Source organism: Mobula hypostoma, chromosome X2 (assembly GCF_963921235.1).
Source record: "Mobula hypostoma chromosome X2, sMobHyp1.1, whole genome shotgun sequence".
Taxonomy (NCBI): domain Eukaryota; kingdom Metazoa; phylum Chordata; class Chondrichthyes; order Myliobatiformes; family Myliobatidae; genus Mobula; species Mobula hypostoma.
Window position 1 is genome coordinate 16,851,113 of NC_086129.1, and position 21,666 is coordinate 16,872,778.

At 44.1% G+C, this 21,666-nt stretch overlaps 1 protein-coding gene across 1 annotated transcript in view; it reads right to left on the reverse strand.

The window, feature by feature from the left end:
- LOC134340779 (homeobox protein BarH-like 2) overlaps positions 1-21,666 on the reverse strand; it is a 46,939-nt gene that overhangs the window by 2,807 nt on the left and 22,466 nt on the right. Inside the window, exon 3 of the mRNA XM_063038285.1 lies at positions 19,402-19,486. Within this exon, the coding sequence (XP_062894355.1) occupies positions 19,402-19,486 (85 nt within the window). The remainder of the gene's footprint in view (positions 1-19,401; positions 19,487-21,666) is intronic.

Here is a 21,666-nt window from a genome sequence, read left to right on the forward strand (position 1 = left end):
TAGCCTCTCCCCCCCTTGGGCTCAGCCCTCTACCCACCCCCTGGTCTGGATACCGATGTCCGCAGCAAGCTCTGCCCATGTTCTGGGTACTAGTGACCACACCCTGTTGCTCAGTAACCTGGGAGGAGTGGCCGCTCTCCTCTACCCACCAACCCCGAGCTCACTCTGGCCACGTGAGTGCCCCACCGAGTGGGCATGAGCCTCCCAGAACCCAGCAACGTATCACCAGTAGCTTTGGTGCCATCCCCACCCTCCCCTCTGACCCAGAAGGTCTGCAGGATAGCGCAGACAGATCTGGATGGTGGGTTCCGCTTCCGGATGGTCCCAGATAGGTTTCAAATGCAGAGTTGAGTTGGAAAGCTTTATTCCCCTCCGGACTGGACTCCAGGAGACACCTTTCACTGCCTCACATTTCCTTTCAAGAACCAGGAGATAATGCAAGGGGAACGATACCAACAGAGCGTGTGGGCCTGGCTCAGAGGTCCATGCACAAGGGGCCCATTCATTGGTCAATGTGCCAGCAGGGATACTGGGGTGAAGGGACAAGGGGTGACAAGAACTGCCTGGTGACATTGTGATTTCCAGCCAGCAGATGCCCTCTCCTTAATCACTGCCAATCCCAGGATTCCCTGAGACACTTCGGGTGGAGAGAGCACTGCAGTAATCCAGTGTGAGTATTCTGTTTATTTAATCTGTTCAATGGGGCATCAGGAGCATGGCTGATCTCTCACCTCAGCACCACTTTCCTGCATGATCCCCAACCCCGATTCCCTTAACATCCAGGAATCCACTAATTACAGTGCTGAATGAACTGAGTGACTGACTACACAGCCACCAGGATAGAAAACTCAACCACTCCCCACCCTCTGAATGAAGATATCTCTCCTCTTCTCTGTCCTAAATGTTCTGAAATTGTGGCCCTTGGTCCGAGTCTCCTCAGTCAGAGAACGCATGTTCCCTGCATCTACGGTAGTCTGAAGAGTTCTTTAACAATTCTGAAATAAAGGCATAAAATATCAGAAACACTCAGCGGGTTTGCATTTGTGGAAAGAGAAGCCTGTGTTGGTGTTTCAGGGCAAAGAAGCCTCATTAGAACTTGGAGAAAGGAAACCGGGTAATTTTAAAGTTTTAAAAAGAGTGAAGGTCAGAGGGGAAAGCTCTGACATAGTGAGGCCGGGAAAATTCTCCTCTGCTTCTTCTAAACCCTAGAGAGTACACTCCCATGCTACTCAATCTCTGTACATGTGACAAAGCCACCATCCCTCAAACCAGTCTGGCTGTATCTTCGTTGGACTGTCTCTAGGGCAACTACATCCTTTCTCAGGCAAAGACACTGCTGCAACTGTACTGGATATGTCAAATGCAGTCTCACTATACAGAAACAGGCCCTTCAGTCTTGCCAACTTTTTTGCTCATCTACACTACTCCCTTGTGCCCACACTTGGTCTCTATCTGCCTTTCTCGTAAACGTAGGAACTGTATCTAATTCCACCACCCCCTCTGGCTATGAGTTCTATCATGTCCAAGGATTCTGTGAGGCAACATCATTGGTATGAGTTTGTATCAGTCACTCTCTGTGTAAAACACATTCCCTTCAAATCTCCTTTAAAACTCCTTTCTCTCACCTGTGTGGCCACTTTCAGAGAATTTGAATATCAATGGCCCACTCGCTGTTCATCAATGTCCCTTAGTGCCCTACCATTTACAGTATATATCCTACCCTTTTTGACCTCACAAAATGCACCTCCTCGCACTTGTTGGGATTAAATTTAACCTGCCAGTGCTCTGCCCCATCTTCCACCTGATCTACAGTATATCTTGTAGCCTTAGACAATATTCTTCACTATCCACAGCATCCCCAATTTTTGTGTCATCTGTACATTTACTTCTTCACTTCACATCCAAGTCGATATATTTTCAGAAACAACAATGGTTGCAGCACCGATCCCTAGAGTTTATGGAGTCGGGTTCTGAGATTTGAATTTATTTATACTGGATGAAAAAAAAATCTGATATCTTCAAAATCATAATGAACAAAGATTATACTGTAATCATGGATGAGTGAGCATGAAAAAATAAATGATGTACATTTTAAGAAAAAGTTTAGGAGCACCTCTAGTTAATTTAGAACATAGAACATAGAAACATGAAAACCTACAGCACAATACAGGCCCTTCGGCCCACAATACTGTGCCGAACATGTATTTACTTTAGAAATTACCTAGGGTTACCCATAGCCCTCTATTTTTCTGAGCTCCATGTACCTATCCAAGAGTCTCTTAAAAGACCCTATCGTATCCGCTTCCACCACCATCACCGGCAGCCCATTCCACGCACTCACCACTCTCTGCGTAAAAAAATTGTTCTCCTCAAATTACTGTGGTGCCTTTGAGACAGAGGAAATATGAATCCAACAAGTAAACAAAATCAAAGTTTAACACGTTCCAGCATAATTAATTTGTTGAAGTTATGATTTATTGTTACTCAGTAACTTGTATCTTCTTGCTTCTTAAGAAAACAGCAATTGCAACGAATTCCAGTCAGCAATTTGTCATGGAATGTTACAACTGAACCTGTTGCCTTTTCTCTTAGACTCAGAGAATCGTACTTCACAGAAACGCACTACCCAGCTTATCAATGCTGACTATAATGCCGATCTTCATTGATCCCATTCGCCTGCATTAGGTTCATAACCCTCTGCACCTTTCCTATCCAAACACAGTGCAGAGGGATGAATGTTGTACTTGTATCTGCCCTAAGCTGCCTCCTCCTCTTCCCACCACCATCTGTGGAAAATTTACTCCCTCACATCTCCTTGAATGTCTCCCGTCTCACCTTAAGACGTAATCCTCTAGCTCTAGGTTTGACTGTTCCCTTCCTAATTTTATAACCTCCACAGTCTCCTTCATTCCAGTGAGAATAAACCCAGTGTATCCAATCTCTCTTCATAACTACAGCCCTCCATTCCAGGCAGGTATTATCCTGGTGAATCAGTTCTGCTCTCTGTTGGTATCACAATATTCATAAATGAGTCAGACATACACGGCCAGCACTTGCCAGTCTCCACCCAGCTAGCAAGAATCACTTGCCACTCATTCCCAACTCATCACCGGCAGCCTATTTAAACCCAGCTCTCATCCACAGTCTTCCGTTCACTCGTATGAACCATCCAGCTCCAACCAGTTGCTCCTGGCCTTCAGTCACCTTGTTGCATGTGAGTTCAGTATCTGTACTCTCTTGATGTGTGGCTTGCTATTTTGTAGTTGATTATTAAAGCTATTGCTCACCACTAGATCATCTCCCCTGCTCTGCTTTTGGCTCAAGCCTCCTCTACATTTCCTAACAAAATGTGGTTTATCCATTGTTTGGTACTGTTACAACATGATGTCTTAACTCTTATACTCTATGCCCAGCATATCAAGTCAAGCATACTACTCTATCCACCTATGTTGTTACTTTCAGGAAGCAGTGGCTGGTTGCCCAAAGTCCCTCTGTACATCAGCACTCCTAAGGCCCTACCAGAATAGAATTTCGTTCATATTAACATACATTCAGAAGCAATGAGAGCAAGTGTTTTATGACTGAGTGCAGTGGAAATATCTCAGGCTGCATTGTGCATTCTGACCTTTCACTGTCCCCAGCCACTACAGTGCAATTAGTTCCTGCTGGAATGTTAACAATGAAGAGCAGACTGTTTTAACTAATCAGGTTCCTAATTTGTCAAGGCATTGTGAGGCCTGCCTTGGATCTTCTCTGGGTTCCCTGTTTCTCAGCTCAGTCTAGGGGAGGGTGATTGCAATATTGGATGGATGCAGGCTCTTCAGCCCAACCAGTCTCTGCTGTTCTCCACCCAGCTCATCTGAACTTCTTGTGTTTGCCCCATATCCTTTGAAGCACCACCCCTCCATGTACCTTTCCAAGGGCTTCTTAAACCATACTGTTGTATCTTCCTCTGGCAGCTCACTACCCTCTGCTGAAAAAGTTGCCCCTCAAGTCCCTTCTAAATCTTACTCCTCTCACCCTGTATCCATTGACTCTATTTGGACTCCCCTACCCTGGGGAAAAGACTGTTACCATCTGCCTTATCTATACCTTTCATAATCTTTTAACACTTCTATAAGGTTGCCCCTCATTTACTTGCGCTCTGAGGAATAAAGACCTAGCCTGAGCAGGTTCCCCCTCTAACTCAGGCCCTCTAGTTCCGGCAACAACCTCGTAAATCTTTGTACTCTTTTCAGATTAACCACACGTTTCCAAAAACTGTATACAGTATTCCAAGGTTTATACAATTGCAACATAATATCCCAACTCCTTTACTCAATGCCTTGATTGATGAAGGACAGTGTGGAAAGTGCCTTCTTCATCACCCTGACTACCTGTGAGCCCATTTTCAATGAACTCTGCATTGTACTCCTAAGTCCCTCTGTTTTCTCTTACAGTCCCTGGGTCCTACCTTCATAGTATAAGTCCTAATTTGGTTTGACTTTCCAAAATGCAAGCCTTCACTATTATCTGTATTGAAATTGATTTGCCACCCCTTGACCTAATTCCCTAATTGATCAAGATCCCCCCCCCATACTCTACAATAACCTTTCACACTATCAACAACACCACTGAGTAGCATGTCACCTGCAAATTCTTAGTCACCTTATCGACCTGTTCTGCTACCTTAAGGAATCCTTGGACGTCTACACCAAAGTCACACTGCTCCACGACACAGCCCTAGCATTTATTATGTATACCCTATCCACATTGTGGGTACGTGGCCAAGTGGTTAAGGCATTGGACTAGCGACCTGAAGGTCGTGAGTTCGAGCCCCAGCCGAGGAAACGTGTTGTGTCCTTGAGCAAGGCACTTAATCACACATTGCTCTGCGATGACACTGGTGCCAAGCTGTATGGGTCCTAATGTCCTTCCCTTGGACAACATTGGTGTCATGGAGATGGGAGACTTGCAGCATGGGCAACTGCCGGTCTTCCATACAACCTTGCCCAGGCCTGCACCCTGGAGAGTGAAGACTTTCCAGGTGCAGATCCATGGTCGCACAAGACTAACGGATGATCCACATTAGTCCTACAAGAATGTGTCACTTCATATTTTCAGGGTTAAATTCTATTTTCCTTTTCTCTGCTCACATTTCCAATTCATCACTACTGTTCTGCACCCTAAGACTACTTTCCTCACTGTCTAGAACACAACCAACTTTTATATTATTTGGAAACTTATTAATCATATTTCCTGAATTCACATCCATATAAGAACAGCAGGGGTCCCAGCACTGATCCCCATGGTACATCACTGGTCACAGGCTTTCAATCACAAAAAAGCCCTCAATGCCATCCCCCTGTCTACAAGCCAATTTCAAATCATGGTGGTGTTTGTCGTATTTGATGATGACAGGAAACCTGTGCAGGAGAGTATTCAAAGTGGAAAAGCCATTGCACTGGAGCAGGTCCACTCTTTCGACCTCAGAAGTCCGGGTCCAGTGGTACAAACAAATATCAGCAACTGAGGTCTACCTTGGTTGCAGTAGAAGACCATGACATCTTTTTTGACTTGTCATGCTGTTCGCTCTCCACAGAGTGTTACAAAACCACCTTCCTGGCCACTGGATCTCACTGTAGATATCATCCACCCGGTCCGCTGGAGTTGACTTCACACGCTAGGACAGGCGTGTCCCTATCTCACTGGAGTATGAGGCCACCGGCTACCCTCACCTGGTTTATCCTGCCTGTCGAAGCAGTGTATCATGGTGTGGCTGTTTGTTGCATGCAAAAGCTAGTTGGATCCACAGGTGAGAGCTAAATGACCCGGTGGGGACCAAAGGTGAGTGAGCTGCCCCAAAATGGACATGGACAAGCCCCCTCACCAGAGGTGCTACCCCTCCCTGGACACCACATACAACCAATTTCAAATACGATTTGTAAAATAGTTCTGGATTCCATGGGCTCCATTTTTTTTGGTCTATTCCCCCATGTGTGACCTTGACAAAGGCATTACTGTCATTCATATGGATTACATCACCTGGACAACACCAAAACATACATAAGGTTGCTGCTGTTTATTGATTATAGCTTGGTGTTCGACATCATTATCTCCTCACTACTGATCAGTAAGCTTCAAAACATAGACCTCTGTACTCCTCTCTGAAAATAGATCCTCAACGTCCTTATTGGGAGACCACAGTCAATGCGGATCAGGAATAACATCTACCCTTCACTGACTATCAACAATGGTGCACCTCAGATATATGAGCTTAGCCCATGGCTCTACTCTCTCTACACTTATGACTGTGTGGCTAGGCACAGCACAAATGCCATCTGTAAATTAGTCAATGACACAACTGTTGATGGCAGAATATCAGATGGTGACGAAGAGGCGTACAGGAGTGAGGTAGATTGGGTGGTTGAGTGGTGTTGCAAACAGTAATCTTACATTCAACATCAGTAAGACCAAGGAACTGATTGTGGACTTCAAGAAGGGGAAGTTGGGAGAACACAAACCAGTCCTCGTTGAGAGGTCAGCAGTGGGAAAGGTGAGCAGCTTCAAGTTCATGGGTGTCGACATCTCAGGGATCTATCCTGGGCCCAATATATTGATGTAATAATGAAGAAGGCATGCCAGCAGCTGAACTTCAGTGGGAGTTCGATCACATTTAGTCTGTCACCAAAATTTCTTTAGAATCAAAATTTCTATTGCATCACAGCCTGGGATGGAGGCTATAATGTTCAGGATTGCAAGAGGTTGTAGACTTATCCACTTACATCATGGCCAGACATTCCCCATCATCAAGGACATTTTCAAGCGGTGGTGCCTTAAGAAGATGGCATCCATCATTAAGCACCTTCACCATCGGGGACCTGCCCTCATCATGTTACTACCATCAGGAAGGAGGTACAGGACCCACACTCAATGTTTGAAGAACAGCTTCTTTGCCTTCACCATCAGATTTCTGAATGGTCCATGAATCCATGACCATCACCTTGTTTTTTGTCTTTTGCATAATTTATTTATTTTGTAAGTCATCGTAATTTTTATGTCTTGTACAGTACGGGTGCCTCAAAGCAACTAATTTCATGACATGTCAGTGATAATAGACCTGATTCTGATTCTGATCAACCACATTCTCCTTTACGAAAGCATGTAGTCCCCTTCACAAAGCTATGGTGACTTTTCCTGTGGAATTCCTGCCTCTCCAACTGCAACTTAACTGTCTTTTAACATATTTACCAGAAATTTTCCACCACTGATATTAGACTCAGTGGCTGTAACTGCCTGTCTTCTCCCTGCTGCACTCCTTGAACAAAAGCCTGAGGCTTGGTGCTCAAAACAGAAAAGCAGAATATTCTTTGCAGCGGGACTGAGTGATGTTAATGTTCAAAGAGAAGAGGTATGTTTGTATACAAGTCACTGAAAGTCAACAAGTGATTAGGATGTCAAAGGGTACATTATCAACTAAGACAAGAGGATTTGATTACAGGAGTAAGTAAGGGAAATTTACTGCAGGTATACAGGCCATTGGCGACACTGCACTGAGAATACTGAGTCGAGTTTTAATTGCTTTGCCTAAGGAAGGTTGTGCTGCAATTAGTGCTGCTCCCCCACAGCTCCAGGAACATACGGTTGATCCTAATCTCTGTCGTTGTGGAGTTTGCACATTCTGAATGTGATGTGATGGCAGCTGGTAGGTTATTTAAGTAGAGGAGAGTTGAGCGGTATGTGAGAGAGAATAAATTAAATAGTGTAGACATCAGGTATCTTTTCCCTTGGGTTGAAATGTTTAATACCAGAAGGCATGGAGTTAAGGTGAGAGGGGGTAAGACTATAAGACCATAAAATATAGGAGCAAAATTAGGCCACTCAGCCCATTGAGTCTGCTCCATTTTCCCTCTCAACCCCATTCTCCTGCCTTCTCCCCGTAACCTTTCATGCCATAACTAATCAAGGACATATCAACCTTCACCTTAAATACAGCCAACAACCTGGCCTCCACAGCCAACTATGGCAGTGAATTCACAGATTCAACAGCCTCTGGCCAAAGAAATCGCCCCTCATCTCCATTCTAAATGGATGTCCCTCTCTTCTGAGGCTGTGCCCTCTGCTTGTAGAGTCCTCCACTATAGGAAACATCCTCTCCTCATTCACTCTATCCAGGCCTTTCAACATCCAATAGGTTGCAATAAGATCTCCCCCTCATTCTTCTAAATTCCAGAAATAAAGGCATAGAGCCATCAATCACAGCTCATATGATAACTCTTTCATTCCCGGAATCATCCTCATGAACCTCCTCTGAACCCTCTCCAATGTCAGCACATGGTTTCTAAGATAAGGGTCCCAAAGCTGTTCACAATACTCCAAGTGTATTCCAGTGCTTTATAGGCATCCGTTAGTCTCATGAGACCATGGATATGTGCTTTGGAAAGTTTTCAGGGCGCAGGCCTGGGCAAGGTTGAATGGAAGACCAGCAGTTGCCCATGCTGCAAGTCTCCCCTCTCCACGCCACCGATGTTGTCCAAGGGAAGGGCATTAGGGACCCATACAGCTTAGCACCGGTGTCATTGCAGAGCAGTGTGTGGTTAAGTACCTTGCTTAAGGACACAACACGCTGCCTCAGCCAAGGCTCAAACTAGTGACCTTCAAATCACTAGACAAACACCTTAAACTCTTGGCCACGCGCCAACACTTTATAAAGTCTTAACATTACATCCTTGGTTTTATATTCTAGTCCTCTCGAAATGAATGCTAATATTGCATTTGCCTTCCTCACCACTGACTCAAACTGCAAGTTAACCTTCAGGGAGTCCTGCACAAGGACTCCCAAGAAATCTTTGCACCTCGATTTTTTTAAATTTTCTGCCCGTTTGGAAAATAGTCTATGATTTTATTCCTTCTACCAAAGTGCATGACCACACACTTCCCGACACTGTATTCCATCTGCTACTTCTTTGCCCATTCTCCAATTCTGTCTAAGTCCTTCTTCAGCCTCCCTGCTTCCTCAACACTACCTGCTTATCCACCTATCTTCATATTATTCACAAATTTGGCCATAATGCCATCAATTCCATCATCCAAGTCATAGACATATAACATAAAAAGAAGCAGTCCCAACACAGACCCCCGCAGAACACTAATAGTCACCAGCAGCCAACCACAGAAGGCTCCCTTAATTCCCATTCTTTGCCTCCTGCCAATTAGCCAATCCTTTATCTATGTTAGTATCTTTTCTGTAATACCATGGCCTCATGTGTGGCACCTTGTCAAAAGCCTTTTGAAAATCTAAGCACACAGTATCCACCGATTCCCCTTTGTCTATCCTTGTTACTTCCTCAAAGAATTCCAACAGATCTGTCAGGCAAAATCTTCTCTTAAAGAAACCATGCTGACTTTGGCCTATTTTATCATGTGCTTCCAAATATCCTGAAACCTCATCCTTAATAATTGATTCCAATATCTTTCCAACCACTGAGGTCAGACTAACTCCCCTAAAATTTCCTTTCTTCTGCTTCTCTCCCTTTTTGAAGAGTGGAGTGACACTTGCAATTTTCCAGTCCTCCAGAGCCATTCCAGAATCTAGTGATTCTTGAAAGATCATTAATAATGCCTCCACGATCTCTTCAGCCACCTTCTTCAGAACCCTGGGGTGTACACCATCTGGTCCAGGTGATTTATCTTCCTTCAGACCTTTCATCTTCCCAAGCACCTTCTCCCTTGTAACATTAACTTCACTCACTTCTGCCGCCGACACTCTTAAGTTTGTGGCAAACTACTAGTGTTTTCCATAGTGAAGACGGATGCAAAATACTTATTTAGTTTGCCATTTCCTTGTCCCCCATTACTAACTCTCTGGCATGATTTTCCAGTGGTCTGATACCTACTCTTATTGCTTTTTTAATCTTTATATATCTGAAAATACTTCTGGTATCCTCTTTGATATTATTGGCTAGCTTACCTTCGTATTTCATCTTTTCCCTCTTTATGGCTTTTTTTTGTTTCCTTCTGTTGATTTTTAGAAGCTTCCCAATCCTCTAACTTCCAACTAATTTTTGCTCTATTATATGCCCTCTCTTTGGCTTTCATGTTGTTTTTGACTTCCCTTGTCAGCCACAATTGAATCATTCTGTCTTTGGAACACTTCTTCTTTGGTGTGTATCTACCCTGCACCTTCCGAATAGCTCCCAGAAACTTCAGCCATTGCTGCTCTGCTGTCACCCCTGCTGGTGTCCCCTTCCAATCAGCTCCTCTTTCATGCCTCTAAAATTTACTTCGCTCCACTGTAATACTGATACATGTGACTTTAGCTTTTCCCCCTCAAATTGCAGGATGAAGTCTATCATTTCACTGCCTCCTAAGGGTTCCTTTGTCTTATGCTCCTTAATCAAATCTGGCTCATTACACAGCACCCAGTTTAGAATTCCCTTGTGGGCTCAATCACAAGCTGCTCTAAAAAGCCATCTCGTAGGCATTCTCCAAATTCTCTCCCTTGGAATCCTGCACTAATCTGATTTTCCCAATCTACCTGCATATTGAAATCCTCCATGGCTATCGTAACAATCCTCTTTTAACATACCTATTCCATCTCCCATTGTAACTTATATCCCACATGCTGGCTACTGTTGGAGACTGTATGTAACTACCATCAGGGTCTTCTTACCCTTGCATTTTCTTAACTCTACCCATAAGGATGCTACAGCTTCTGATCCTATGTCACCTCTTTCCAAGGATTTGATTTCATTTTTTACCAACAAAGCCACCCTAGCCCCACTGTCTGCCTACCTGTTCCTTCGATACAAGGAGGTATCCTTGGAGTTAAGCTCCCAGCTATGATCTTCTTTCAGCCACGACTCAGTGATGCCCACAACTTCATATCAGCAACTATCAGCAGAAGGCAGTGTGGACAGGGCCAATGAACTTAACCTGTTCTTTAACAGATTTGACATTGTGGCCCCTGCCCATCTCACACATGAGCCATCTGTTGTCAGCCCCCAACCAACACATATTCCACTCTCCCTCCTACCCCTCCTCACAGTCCCCCACCCTGCTCTCATGACTATACCCCTTCCCCACACGAAACCAGCACGGTGGGCTTCACAGCTGAAACGTCTCAACCCAAGCAAGGCTGCAGGACCAGATGGTGTCAGTATCAGGGTGCTCAAAGCCTGTGCCCCTCAGCTATGTGGAGTACTTCGCCATGTATTCAACCTGAGCCTGAGTCTCCGGAGGGTTCCTGTACTGTGGAAGATGTCCTGCCTCGTCCCTGTGCCGAAGACGCCGCACCCCAACGGCCTCAATGACTACAGACCAGTGGCATTGACCTCCCACATCATGAAGACCCTGGAGAGACTTGTTCTGGAGCTGCTCCGGCCTATGGTCAGGCCACACTTAGATCCCCTCCAGTTTGCCTACCAGCCCCGACTAGGAGTTGAGGATGCCATCATCTACCTGCTGAACCATGTATACGCCCACCTGGACAAGCCAGCGAGCACTGTGAGGGTCATGTTTTTTGACTTCTCCAGTGCGTTCAACACCATCCGCCCTGCTCTGCTGGGGGAGAAGCTGACAGCAATGCAGGTGGATGCTTTCCTGGTGTCATGGACTCTTGATTACCTGACTGGCAGACCACAGTACGTGTGCTTGCAACACTGTGTGTCCGACAGAGTGATCAGCAGCACTGGAGCTCCACAGGGGACTGTCTTGTCTCCCTTTCTCTTCACCATTTACACCTCGGACTTCAACTACTGCACAGAGTCTTGCCATCTTCAGAAGTTTTCGGATGACTCTGCCATAGTTGGATGCATCAGCAAGGGAGATGAGGCTGAGTACAGGGCTACAGTAGGAAACTTTGTCACATGGTGTGAGCAGAATTATCTGCAGCTTAATGTGAAAAAGACTAAGGAGCTGGTGGTAGACCTGAGGAGAGCTAAGGTACCGGTGACCCCTGTTTCCATCCAGGAGGTCAGTGTGGACATGGTGGAGGACTACAAATACCTGGGGATACGAATTGACAATAAACTGGACTGGTCAAAGAACACTGAGGCTGTCTCCAAGAAGGGTCAGAGCCATCTCTATTTCCTGAAGAGACTGAGGTCCTTTAACATCTGCCGGATGATGCTGAGGATGTTCTACGAGTCTGTGGTGGCCAGTGCGATCATGTTTGCTGTTGTGTGCTGGGGCAGCAGGCTGAGGGTAGCAGGCACCAACAGAATCAACAAACTCATTCGTAAGGCCAGTGATGTTGTGGGGATGGAACTGGACTCTCTGACGGTGGTGTCTGAAAAGAGGATGCTGTCCAAGTTGCATGCCATCTTGGACAATGTCTCCCATCCACTACATAACGTACTGGTTGGGCACAGGAGTACATTCTGCCAGAGACTCATTCCACCGAGATGCAACACAGAGCGTCATAGGAAGTCATTCCTGCCTGTGGCCATCAAACTTTACAACTCTTCCCTTGGAGGGTCAGACACCCTGAGCCAATAGGCTGGTCCTGGACTTACTTCCTGGCATAATTTACATATTACTATTTAATTATTTATGGTGCAACTGTAACGAAAACCAATTTCCCCCAGGATCAATAAAGTATGACTATGACTTTGACTATCTCTAACTGTGCTACAAGATCATCTACCTTATTCCACATACTGCGTGCATTCGACTATAACACCCTTCAGTCCTGTATTCATCACCCTTTTCTGTTTTGTCCCAATATTACACTGCAACTTATCCCACTGACTGCAATTTTGCCCCATCGTCTGCCTGTCCTTCCTCACAGTCTCACTGCACACTGCCTCTTGTTGTATACCAACTGCCCCATCCTCAGCTCTATCAGTTTGGTTCCCATCCCCTTGCTAAATTAACTTAAACCCTCCTGAACAGCTATAGAAAAACTGCCAGCAAGGATATTGGTCCCCTTCATGTTCAGGTGTACCCTGTCCTTTTTGTCCAGGTCATACCTTCCCCAGAAGAAATCCCAATGATCCATAAATCTGAAGCCCTGCTCCCTGCACCAGTTCCTCAGCCACACATTCATCTATCAAATCATCCTATTCTTACCTCACTAGAACGGAGCACAGGTAACAATCCAAAGATTACTACCCTTGAGGTCCTGCTTTTCAGCTTACTACTAACTCCCTAAATTCTCTCTTCAGGACGTCCTCCCTTTTCCTACCTACATCATTGGTACCAAGACCTCTGGCTGCTCATTTAGAATACCATAAGTTTGAAGGAGATGTGCTTTTACACAAAGAGTGATGGATGCCTGGAGTGTATTGCCAGGGGTGGAGGCAGATATGATAGAGGTGTTTAAGAAGTTCTTCGATAGGCACAAGAAGTTCAGAGATTGGAGGTATATGGGCATTGTGTAGGCAGAAGGGATTAGTGTATTTGGGCATTTGATTACTAGTTTAATTAGTTCACTACATCACCGTGGACTGAAATTTCTAAATTGCAGGTAATAAAGAAGTTGTGTGCTCATTATGCAATGGCAAGCATTTAAAGGTTGCATGGATGAACTACAACAATTGTTCATCCCAGTTTGGCAAAAGAATAAATCAAGGAAGGTAGTGCACCCGTGGCTGACAAGAGAAATTAGGGACAGTATCAATTCCAAAGAAGAAGCATACAAATTAGCCAGAGAAAGTGGCTCACCTGAGGACTGGGAGAAATTCAGAGTTCAGCAGAGGAGGACAAAGGGCTTAATTAGGAAGGGGAAAAAAGATTATGAGAGAAAACTGGCAGGGAACATAAAAACGGACTGTAAAAGCTTTTATAGATATGTAAAAAGGAAAAGACTGGTAAAGACAAATGTAGGTCCCCTGCAGACAGAAACAGGTGAATTGATTATGGGGAGCAACGACATGGCAGACCAATTGAATAATTACTTTGGTTCTGTCTTCAATAAGCAGGACATAAATAATCTTCCAGAAATAGTAGGGGACAGAGGGTCCAGTGAGATGGAGGAACTGAGCGAAATACATGTTAGTAGGGAAGTGGTGTTAGGTAAATTGAAGGGATTGAAGGCAGATAAATCCCCAGGGCCAGATGGTCTGCATCCTAGAGTGCTTAAGGAAGTAGCCCAAGAAATAGTGGATGCATTAGTGATAATTTTTCAAAACTCGTTAGATTCTGGACTAGTTCCTGAGGATTGGAGGGTGGCTAATGTAACTCCACTTTTTAAAAAAGGAGGGAGAGAGAAACCGGGGAATTATAGACCGGTTAGCCTAACGTCGGTGGTGGGGAAACTGCTGGAGTCAGTTATCAAGGATGTGCTAACAGCACATTTGGAAAGCGGTGAAATCATTGGACAAAGTCAGCATGGATTTGTGAAAGGAAAATCATGTCTGACGAATCTTATAGAATTTTTTGAGGATGTAACTAGTAGAGTGGATAGGGGAGAACCAGTGGCTGTGGTATATCTGGATTTTCAAAAGGCTTTTGACAAGGTCCCACACAGGAGATTAGTGTGCAAACTTAAAGCACACGGTATTGGGGGTAAGGTATTGCTGTGGGTGGAGAATTGGTTGGCAGACAGGAAGCAAAGAGTGGGAGTAAACGGGACCTTTTCAGAATGGCAGGCGGTGACTAGTGGGGTACCGCAAGGCTCAGTGCTGGGACCCCAGTTGTTTACAATATATATTAATGACTTGGATGAGGGAATTAAATGCAGCATCTCCAAGTTTGCGGATGACACGAAGCTGGGTGGCAGTGTTAGCTGTGAGGAGGATGCTAAGAGGATGCAGGGTGACTTGGATAGGTTGGGTGAGTGGGCAAATTCATGGCAGATGCAATTTAATGTGGATAAATGTGAAGTTATCCACTTTGGTGGCAAAAATAGGAAAACAGATTATTATCTGAATGGTGGCCGATTAGGAAAAGGGGAGGTGCAACGAGACCTGGGTGTCATTATACACCAGTCATTGAAAGTGGGCATGCAGGTACAGCAGGCGGTGAAAAAGGCGAATGGTATGCTGGCATTTATAGCGAGAGGATTCGAGTACAGGAGCAGGGAGGTAACTACTGCAGTTGTACAAGGCCTTGGTGAGACCACACCTGGAGTATTGTGTGCAGTTTTGGTCCCCTAATCTGAGGAAAGACATCCTTGCCTTAGAGGGAATACAAAGAAGGTTCACCAGATTGATTCCTGGGATGGCAGGACTTTCATATGAAGAAAGACTGGATGAACTGGGCTTGTACTCGTTGGAATTTAGAAGATTGAGGGGGGATCTGATTGAAACGTATAAGATCCTAAAGGGATTGGACAGGCTAGATGCAGGAAGATTGTTCCCGATGTTGGGGAAGTCCAGAACGAGGGGTCACAGTTTGAGGATAAAGGGGAAGCCTTTTAGGACCGAGATTAGGAAAAACTTCTTCACACAGAGAGTGGTGAATCTGTGGAATCCTCTGCCACAGGAAACAGTTGAGGCCAGTTCATTGGCTATATTTAAGAGGGAGTTAGATATGGCCCTTGTGGCTACGGGGGTCAGGGGGTATGGAGGGAAGGCTGGGGTGGGGTTCTGAGTTGGAGGATCAGCCATGATCATAATAAATGGTGGTGCAGGCTCGAAGGGCCAAATGGCCTACTCCTGCACCTATTTTCTATGTTTCTATGTTTCTATGTTTCTATTAAATGCCATAGCAATCTCCTCTTTACCTCGGAGAGATAGCTGTGGCACCCCCTGAACATATTTAATGAGTTATGTGAGGCAGAAGGCATGGACAGAACAGAAGAAAAGGAAAGGAAAGAATTGGAACTTTGGAATTCTACAGTAGGTGGGGTGCCTTCCAAAATGGTTTACTCATTAAAGTTCTGCACAAACTTAATGATTGGGGGCAGTATTTAGTGACTAGTTAATGCATTTCATACACTGGCGACGTGCAGAATGAGATCAGTCCAGAAGTTTCTTCCATTGATGCTGTATAGGATGAGACTGAATGGGAAGGTATTTGATCAGATTCAGTGTGAGGGGACACAGTTAAAGGAATTGTTTTACTGATGGTTCTCTTTCATCCATAGATGGTCACTTTAACCCAGAGGTGGTGAAGTACAGACAGCTGTGCATAAAATCACAGTATAAACGTTACCTGTACTCCCAGCAGCAATACTTCCACAATCTGCTCAAACAGATCCTCGTCTCCCGAAAGGTAGGAGTGGGTGGGTAAGGTTAGGCTGCTAGAGCAAATTCCTGAGGCAAATCATGTATAACTACTTTGGTTTGAAAAGGGTTGATAAGGCAATGTGGACTTTCAAAGGCTGTCTATAAATTTCCATGTAGCATACTGATCTCAAAAACTACCCAAGAAATAACAGTGACCTGAGCAGGTTTGGGACATAATTAGAGGATGCTAGTAACGTTCTTTGGAGAAAAGTGTATCATGAAGTTCCCCGAGCATTGGTCCCGTTACTCCTGTAGATATATATTGGTCCTTGGTCTTATATATGCTTCAACATTTCCAGATAGCACATAACTTGGGAGTGAATGAACAGTGAGGAAGAATGTAAAGTTTCACATTGTGCAGGGAGAAAAGAGGAGGTAAAATATTATAAAATCTACATTTCGGCAGAGTGTAGAACCAGAGAGAATTAGGAGTGTGTATGCACAAAGAGCAGAAATAGCTATGATAGTTGGTGATCTGTGGTCAAACTACAAGTACCTATGTTAATTTTGCTTGTTTCAGATCCTCGTGAGTTGGCCCTGCTGAAAAATGGAATTGATTCTTCAGCAACTGACTAGTTAAGAATCACAGAGTCAGGTCACCTGCAAGAGAGGTTAATTCAAATAAAAAATGAGATGACGTTATTGAGTGCTGGACAAACTCCTGCTGACACACATTACAGTCTCCCATCTTTCAATGGATCAGCACACGTTGGCCAAATAACGTTGGGGGTAGGCCTTTGAACACTTATCAGCAGAGCTAGGCCTGGAATGGGTCATTACCACTAACGGATTTTGCTGACTTTACAGCAGAGAATTATTGACTCATGTTGAGATGAGAACAATTTTGGACACTTGACTTCCTCAGGGATTTGAGTTTTTTCAATGGTGCTATTTCCTCTTCAGCAGCACTATTTAATAGGAGCCTCTGGGAATAGTTCACATGCCAGCACTAGGATCTAGACCCAGGTAAGTCCTCATGCAACCCCTCATAGCAACCTTCCCCTCCCCAACCCACCAACATCCACTCTTGATGACCCCCAATGCTGCAGTCACCACAGTCTAATTCCTGCCCTGCAAATCTACCCCAAGACTCCAACTTCCAAGTGCACATCCCTAGGTCCCCAGCTATCAAATCCATTCCCTAGATGTGGAAACGGGGTGATTCCTTTGCACCACATTCCTAGGCTGTAATCTCTGGCTCCCAAAGTACTTCCTCACAGCCCAAATTTTCAGAAACCATTTCCAATCACAGCCAGCCCTGCTCCCAGCCCAGGATTCAATCCTGGCCCCTCCCACCAGCCCTGTTCTCCATAGAGTCATCAAGAAACACAGCATGGTTACAGACCCTTTGGTCCAACCAGTTCATGCTGACCATGGCGACCACGCAGCTCATCCCAATGTCATGCATTGCCCAATATCCTTCCATTCTCTGCCCCTCCATGGACCTGTCCAAGTGCTTCTTATTGTTCCTGTCTCAACCACTTTCTCTGATAGCTCATTCCATAGACTACCCTCGATGTGAAACAGTTGCCCCTTATGTCCCTTTAAAATTTTTCCTCTTATCCTAAATCTATGCCCCCTGATTTTGGTCTACCCTACCCTGGGGAAAAGACTGTTATTGTAACAAAGTCTATCTCATGCTCTTTCTTTGCCCTCTTGATTTCCCTCCTCCCCTCCAGGAACTATCCCTGATCCCAGTCAAGTTCCCCAGCTCTCTGGAACCGGCATCTGATCCTGACATCTTAGGAATTGTCCAATACCCAATCTGCAGCCCTTTAGTTTGACCTCTAGCATCATATGATTTTGCAACTCTGAGGCCCGTTTCTGAAACCGCTCATGCTGGGCTGTGCTGCAGTAAGGGCGATGTTTCTAACACTGGTCATGAGCTCCTTATCTATTGAGTCCACAACAAGATAAAAGCAACATTCATTGATTCAGACATTTGGTGAGCATTTTATGAAAATGTTAGGGATTAAATTATAAAACAAAGCATGGATTAGCCTTCTATCCAGTAGATAATTTAAGGTTAAAGGCTGATTGAAATGGCAGTTAAAAGGATTAACAGCATTGATCAAGTAGATGGAGGGAACATTCCCTCTAGTGGGGGAGTCCAGAACTAAGAGAATCCTAAAAGTTGTTGAGGTTGGAAATGGATTGAAAATTTCAAAACTGAGATTCTTATCTTTCTGCTGGTATTGTAGGTATTGTTAAAGGTTACAGAAGCTGATGCCCTAGTGTTGAGTACACAGGTTGAGTACCCTTTATCTGAAATTCCAAGATCCAAAAACCTCTGAAATTGGAAATTTTTTTGAGCGTTGACATGACATCACAAATGGAAAATTCCACAAGGCGCAGGGAAGGTTCCCAGGCGATGTGCAGGTCTCTGCACACCACAGACAGAATTGAGAGATGACCTCACAAATGTGTAATGAACAGTAGTTAATGAAAAATAGAAAAACACAGTATAAAGCAAAAAAATGAAGATCTCGATTGTGTATTGAAAGAGTCGATTCATCAGCGTTGGAGTGAACGTATGCTGCTTATGGTATGCTGATCATGAAACAAGCAAAGATCTATCACGACAAACTGAAAATTGAAGGCAATTGTGAATATTCAGCAGGCTGGTTGCAGAAATTTAAGAAAAGACACGGCATTAAATTTTTAAAGCATCTGCTGATCACAAAGCAGCAGAGAAATTCATTGTTTGCTGAGATTGTCACTGATGAAAATCTAAACTAGAACAATTCTACGATGCTGATTGTTTTTACACCTTACATAGACCCTTAATAAAAGTAAAATACAAATACAGTGTACTGTAACTTTTAAGCATTTCACATAAGGGGTACTCAACTTTTATCATATAAGATTTTATGTGTATGTGGTTATCCTCACTGAAAAGTGGTGAGAATAAAGTACTTTCTACCACAAGGATCAGCTGAAGCAAAGAGCAATGATGTATTCAGAGAAAATGGATAGATGCACGAATGACAAAGAAATAATAAAATGTTGAAGGATAATAAAACCATGATTCATAAAACCCACAAGTTCTGCATAATGTTCTTCACCAACAACCCAGCATTGCTCAGACACTTACCAGCACTTTCTACCACATCAGCAGTTCTACAGTTGTTGCTGCACCTTCATTCAGTCCCTATGGTTGCACTCTTACAAAGCTTCGAAATTACTTTATGACACTGCTAAATCCATGAGCTATCGAACAGCATCCATTAAGCAGAGTAAAGGAACTCACCATCTTCTTCCACTTCATTCTTCGGTTCTGGTACCAGGTTTTCACTTGAAGCTGAGTTAATCCCAGTGATTGTGCCAAATCCAACCTGGACGCCACACAAAACAGATCAAATGTCTCTGTATTAGAAACATAGAAAAACTTACAGCACAATACAGGCCCTTCGGCCCACAAAGCTGTTTGTCTTCTTCTAATGTTACGTCCATCTTGTTAATCTGCCTGCTAATCATTGAGTCGAAGCACAAACTTTTATTATTTCACTGCAATTAACTATGTTCATCTTGCACATCCCTTCTGTTCCCATCCTGTTTTCCATTTTGTCTGCAAATTGTGGAATAAATCCCTCTTTCTTTTATCATTCCTTGATGATTGCTTCGGTTATTTTTGCTTACATTTTCCACTTTTTTCTAAACTCTTCACTATCATTCTCTCGTTATTTTATGCACTGCATGTCTGTAAGACTAAAAGGTCTGTGAAGCAGAGGCTTTGAATATTTTTGAGACAGCGATAGATAAACAAGGTGGTGAAGGAATAAATTGGGTAGGTGAAGATGCAAAGTTGTTTAATCAGACCAACTGTGACAGTATGAGCTGGGAATAGAACTAAAGGGGATGATATGGGATAGGTACCATTCCTCAGCGGCACAAAGTCCCCATTGTGTGGATTTCTCATGCAGTTTCCACACTACTTCATGTCCTTTCAATAAACTGTATCTGCATTGTAATGCAGGGTCTCAACCCATAATGTTGACCATCCCTTTTCCTCCACAGTTGCTGCCTGAACTCTGAGTTCTTCCAGTGCTGCTCCTGATTTGCATCTTTCCTTTCAGTTTCAGCATTGGACACTGCTTTATTGTGCATAAGGAATACTGGGAGCAATTTTGAGCCCCATTCTAAGGAAAGATGTGCTGCACTGGAGAGTGTCGAGAGGAGGTTTACATACCTTCGCAGGTTTGAAATGCTTAATCAATAACAGTGTTTTACTGCTCTGGGCCTGTACTTAAGAAAGATGATGAGGACATCTCATTGAAATCTACTGAATACGAAAAGACCTGGCTAGAGTGGACGTGAAGAGAATGTTTCCATTACCAGGAGAATCTAGGATCTGAGGGCACAGCCTCAGAATAAAGGGATGCCACTTTAGAACTGAGATGACGAGAAATTTCTTCAGCTGGAGGGTAGTGAATCTGTGAAATTTGTTGCTGCAGAGGGCTGTGGAGGCCAAGTCATTACGGTGTATTTAAGGCAGAGATTCGTAGGTTTTTGATTGGTGGGGAAGGTTAAGAGCTATTGGGAGAAGGTGGGACAATAGGGTTGAGAAAAAAATCAGCTATCATTGAGTAGCAGAAGAGACTCGATAAACTGAATGGCCTAATTCTGCTCCTACATCTTATGGTCTTCATTCCTCCAGATACATCTAATGAAATGGGATAGACTGTATACCTTCCAAACACTACCAATCACTTTTACAATATTTGTCACTGATTTTTTCTCACTTCTAACCCAGTTTACCATACATACTTTTTACGCATTTTTCTATTTAAAATTAGTAAAGAGTTTTGAGATAACCAAAAAAGTAACTATCAATGCAAATCACTACCCAGTGAAGTACAGTCGGCCCTCCGTATCCGCGGGGCATTAGCTCCGGGACCCCCCGCAGATAACAAAATTCGCAGATGCTCAAGTCCCTTATATAAAAGCCTAAGAGAACTCGTAAGGGTGTTACGAAAAGCGAAAATAGCATTCAGCGTTTGTTTTGCAGCAAGCCGTTATAGAGACAGCGCGCACCCCGAGCAGCGAAAGTACTTTATCTCGATTTACTTTGTGTGTCGTTAGCAGGATGTGTCCTAAGGTATCAGAAAAGCCAAAGAGAGCTCGTAAGGGTGTTACGCTTAGCGTAAAACTGGACTCAATTATGCGCTTCGATTGTGATGAACGAAATAAAGACATTGCGCGTGCGTTGAACTTGCCTGCGTCCACCATTCGTACTACGTATTTATACGCAGAGAGAAAGAATCTTGAAAGCTGCCGATGTTACTACCATATTGGTTCTGCTAGTAGCATATCATTCCTGCTTTTACAATACGTTAGTGTTATTTTAGGTTTTATGTGTTATTTGGTATGATTTGGTAGGTTATTTTTTGGGTCTGGGAACGCTCAAAAATTTTTCCCATATAACCCGAACAATGCTCAAATAATGAGTGCTGGAGAGAGTACTTCCGCGTTTTCCCAATCCGCGGTTGGTTGAATCCGCGGATGCGGAACCTGC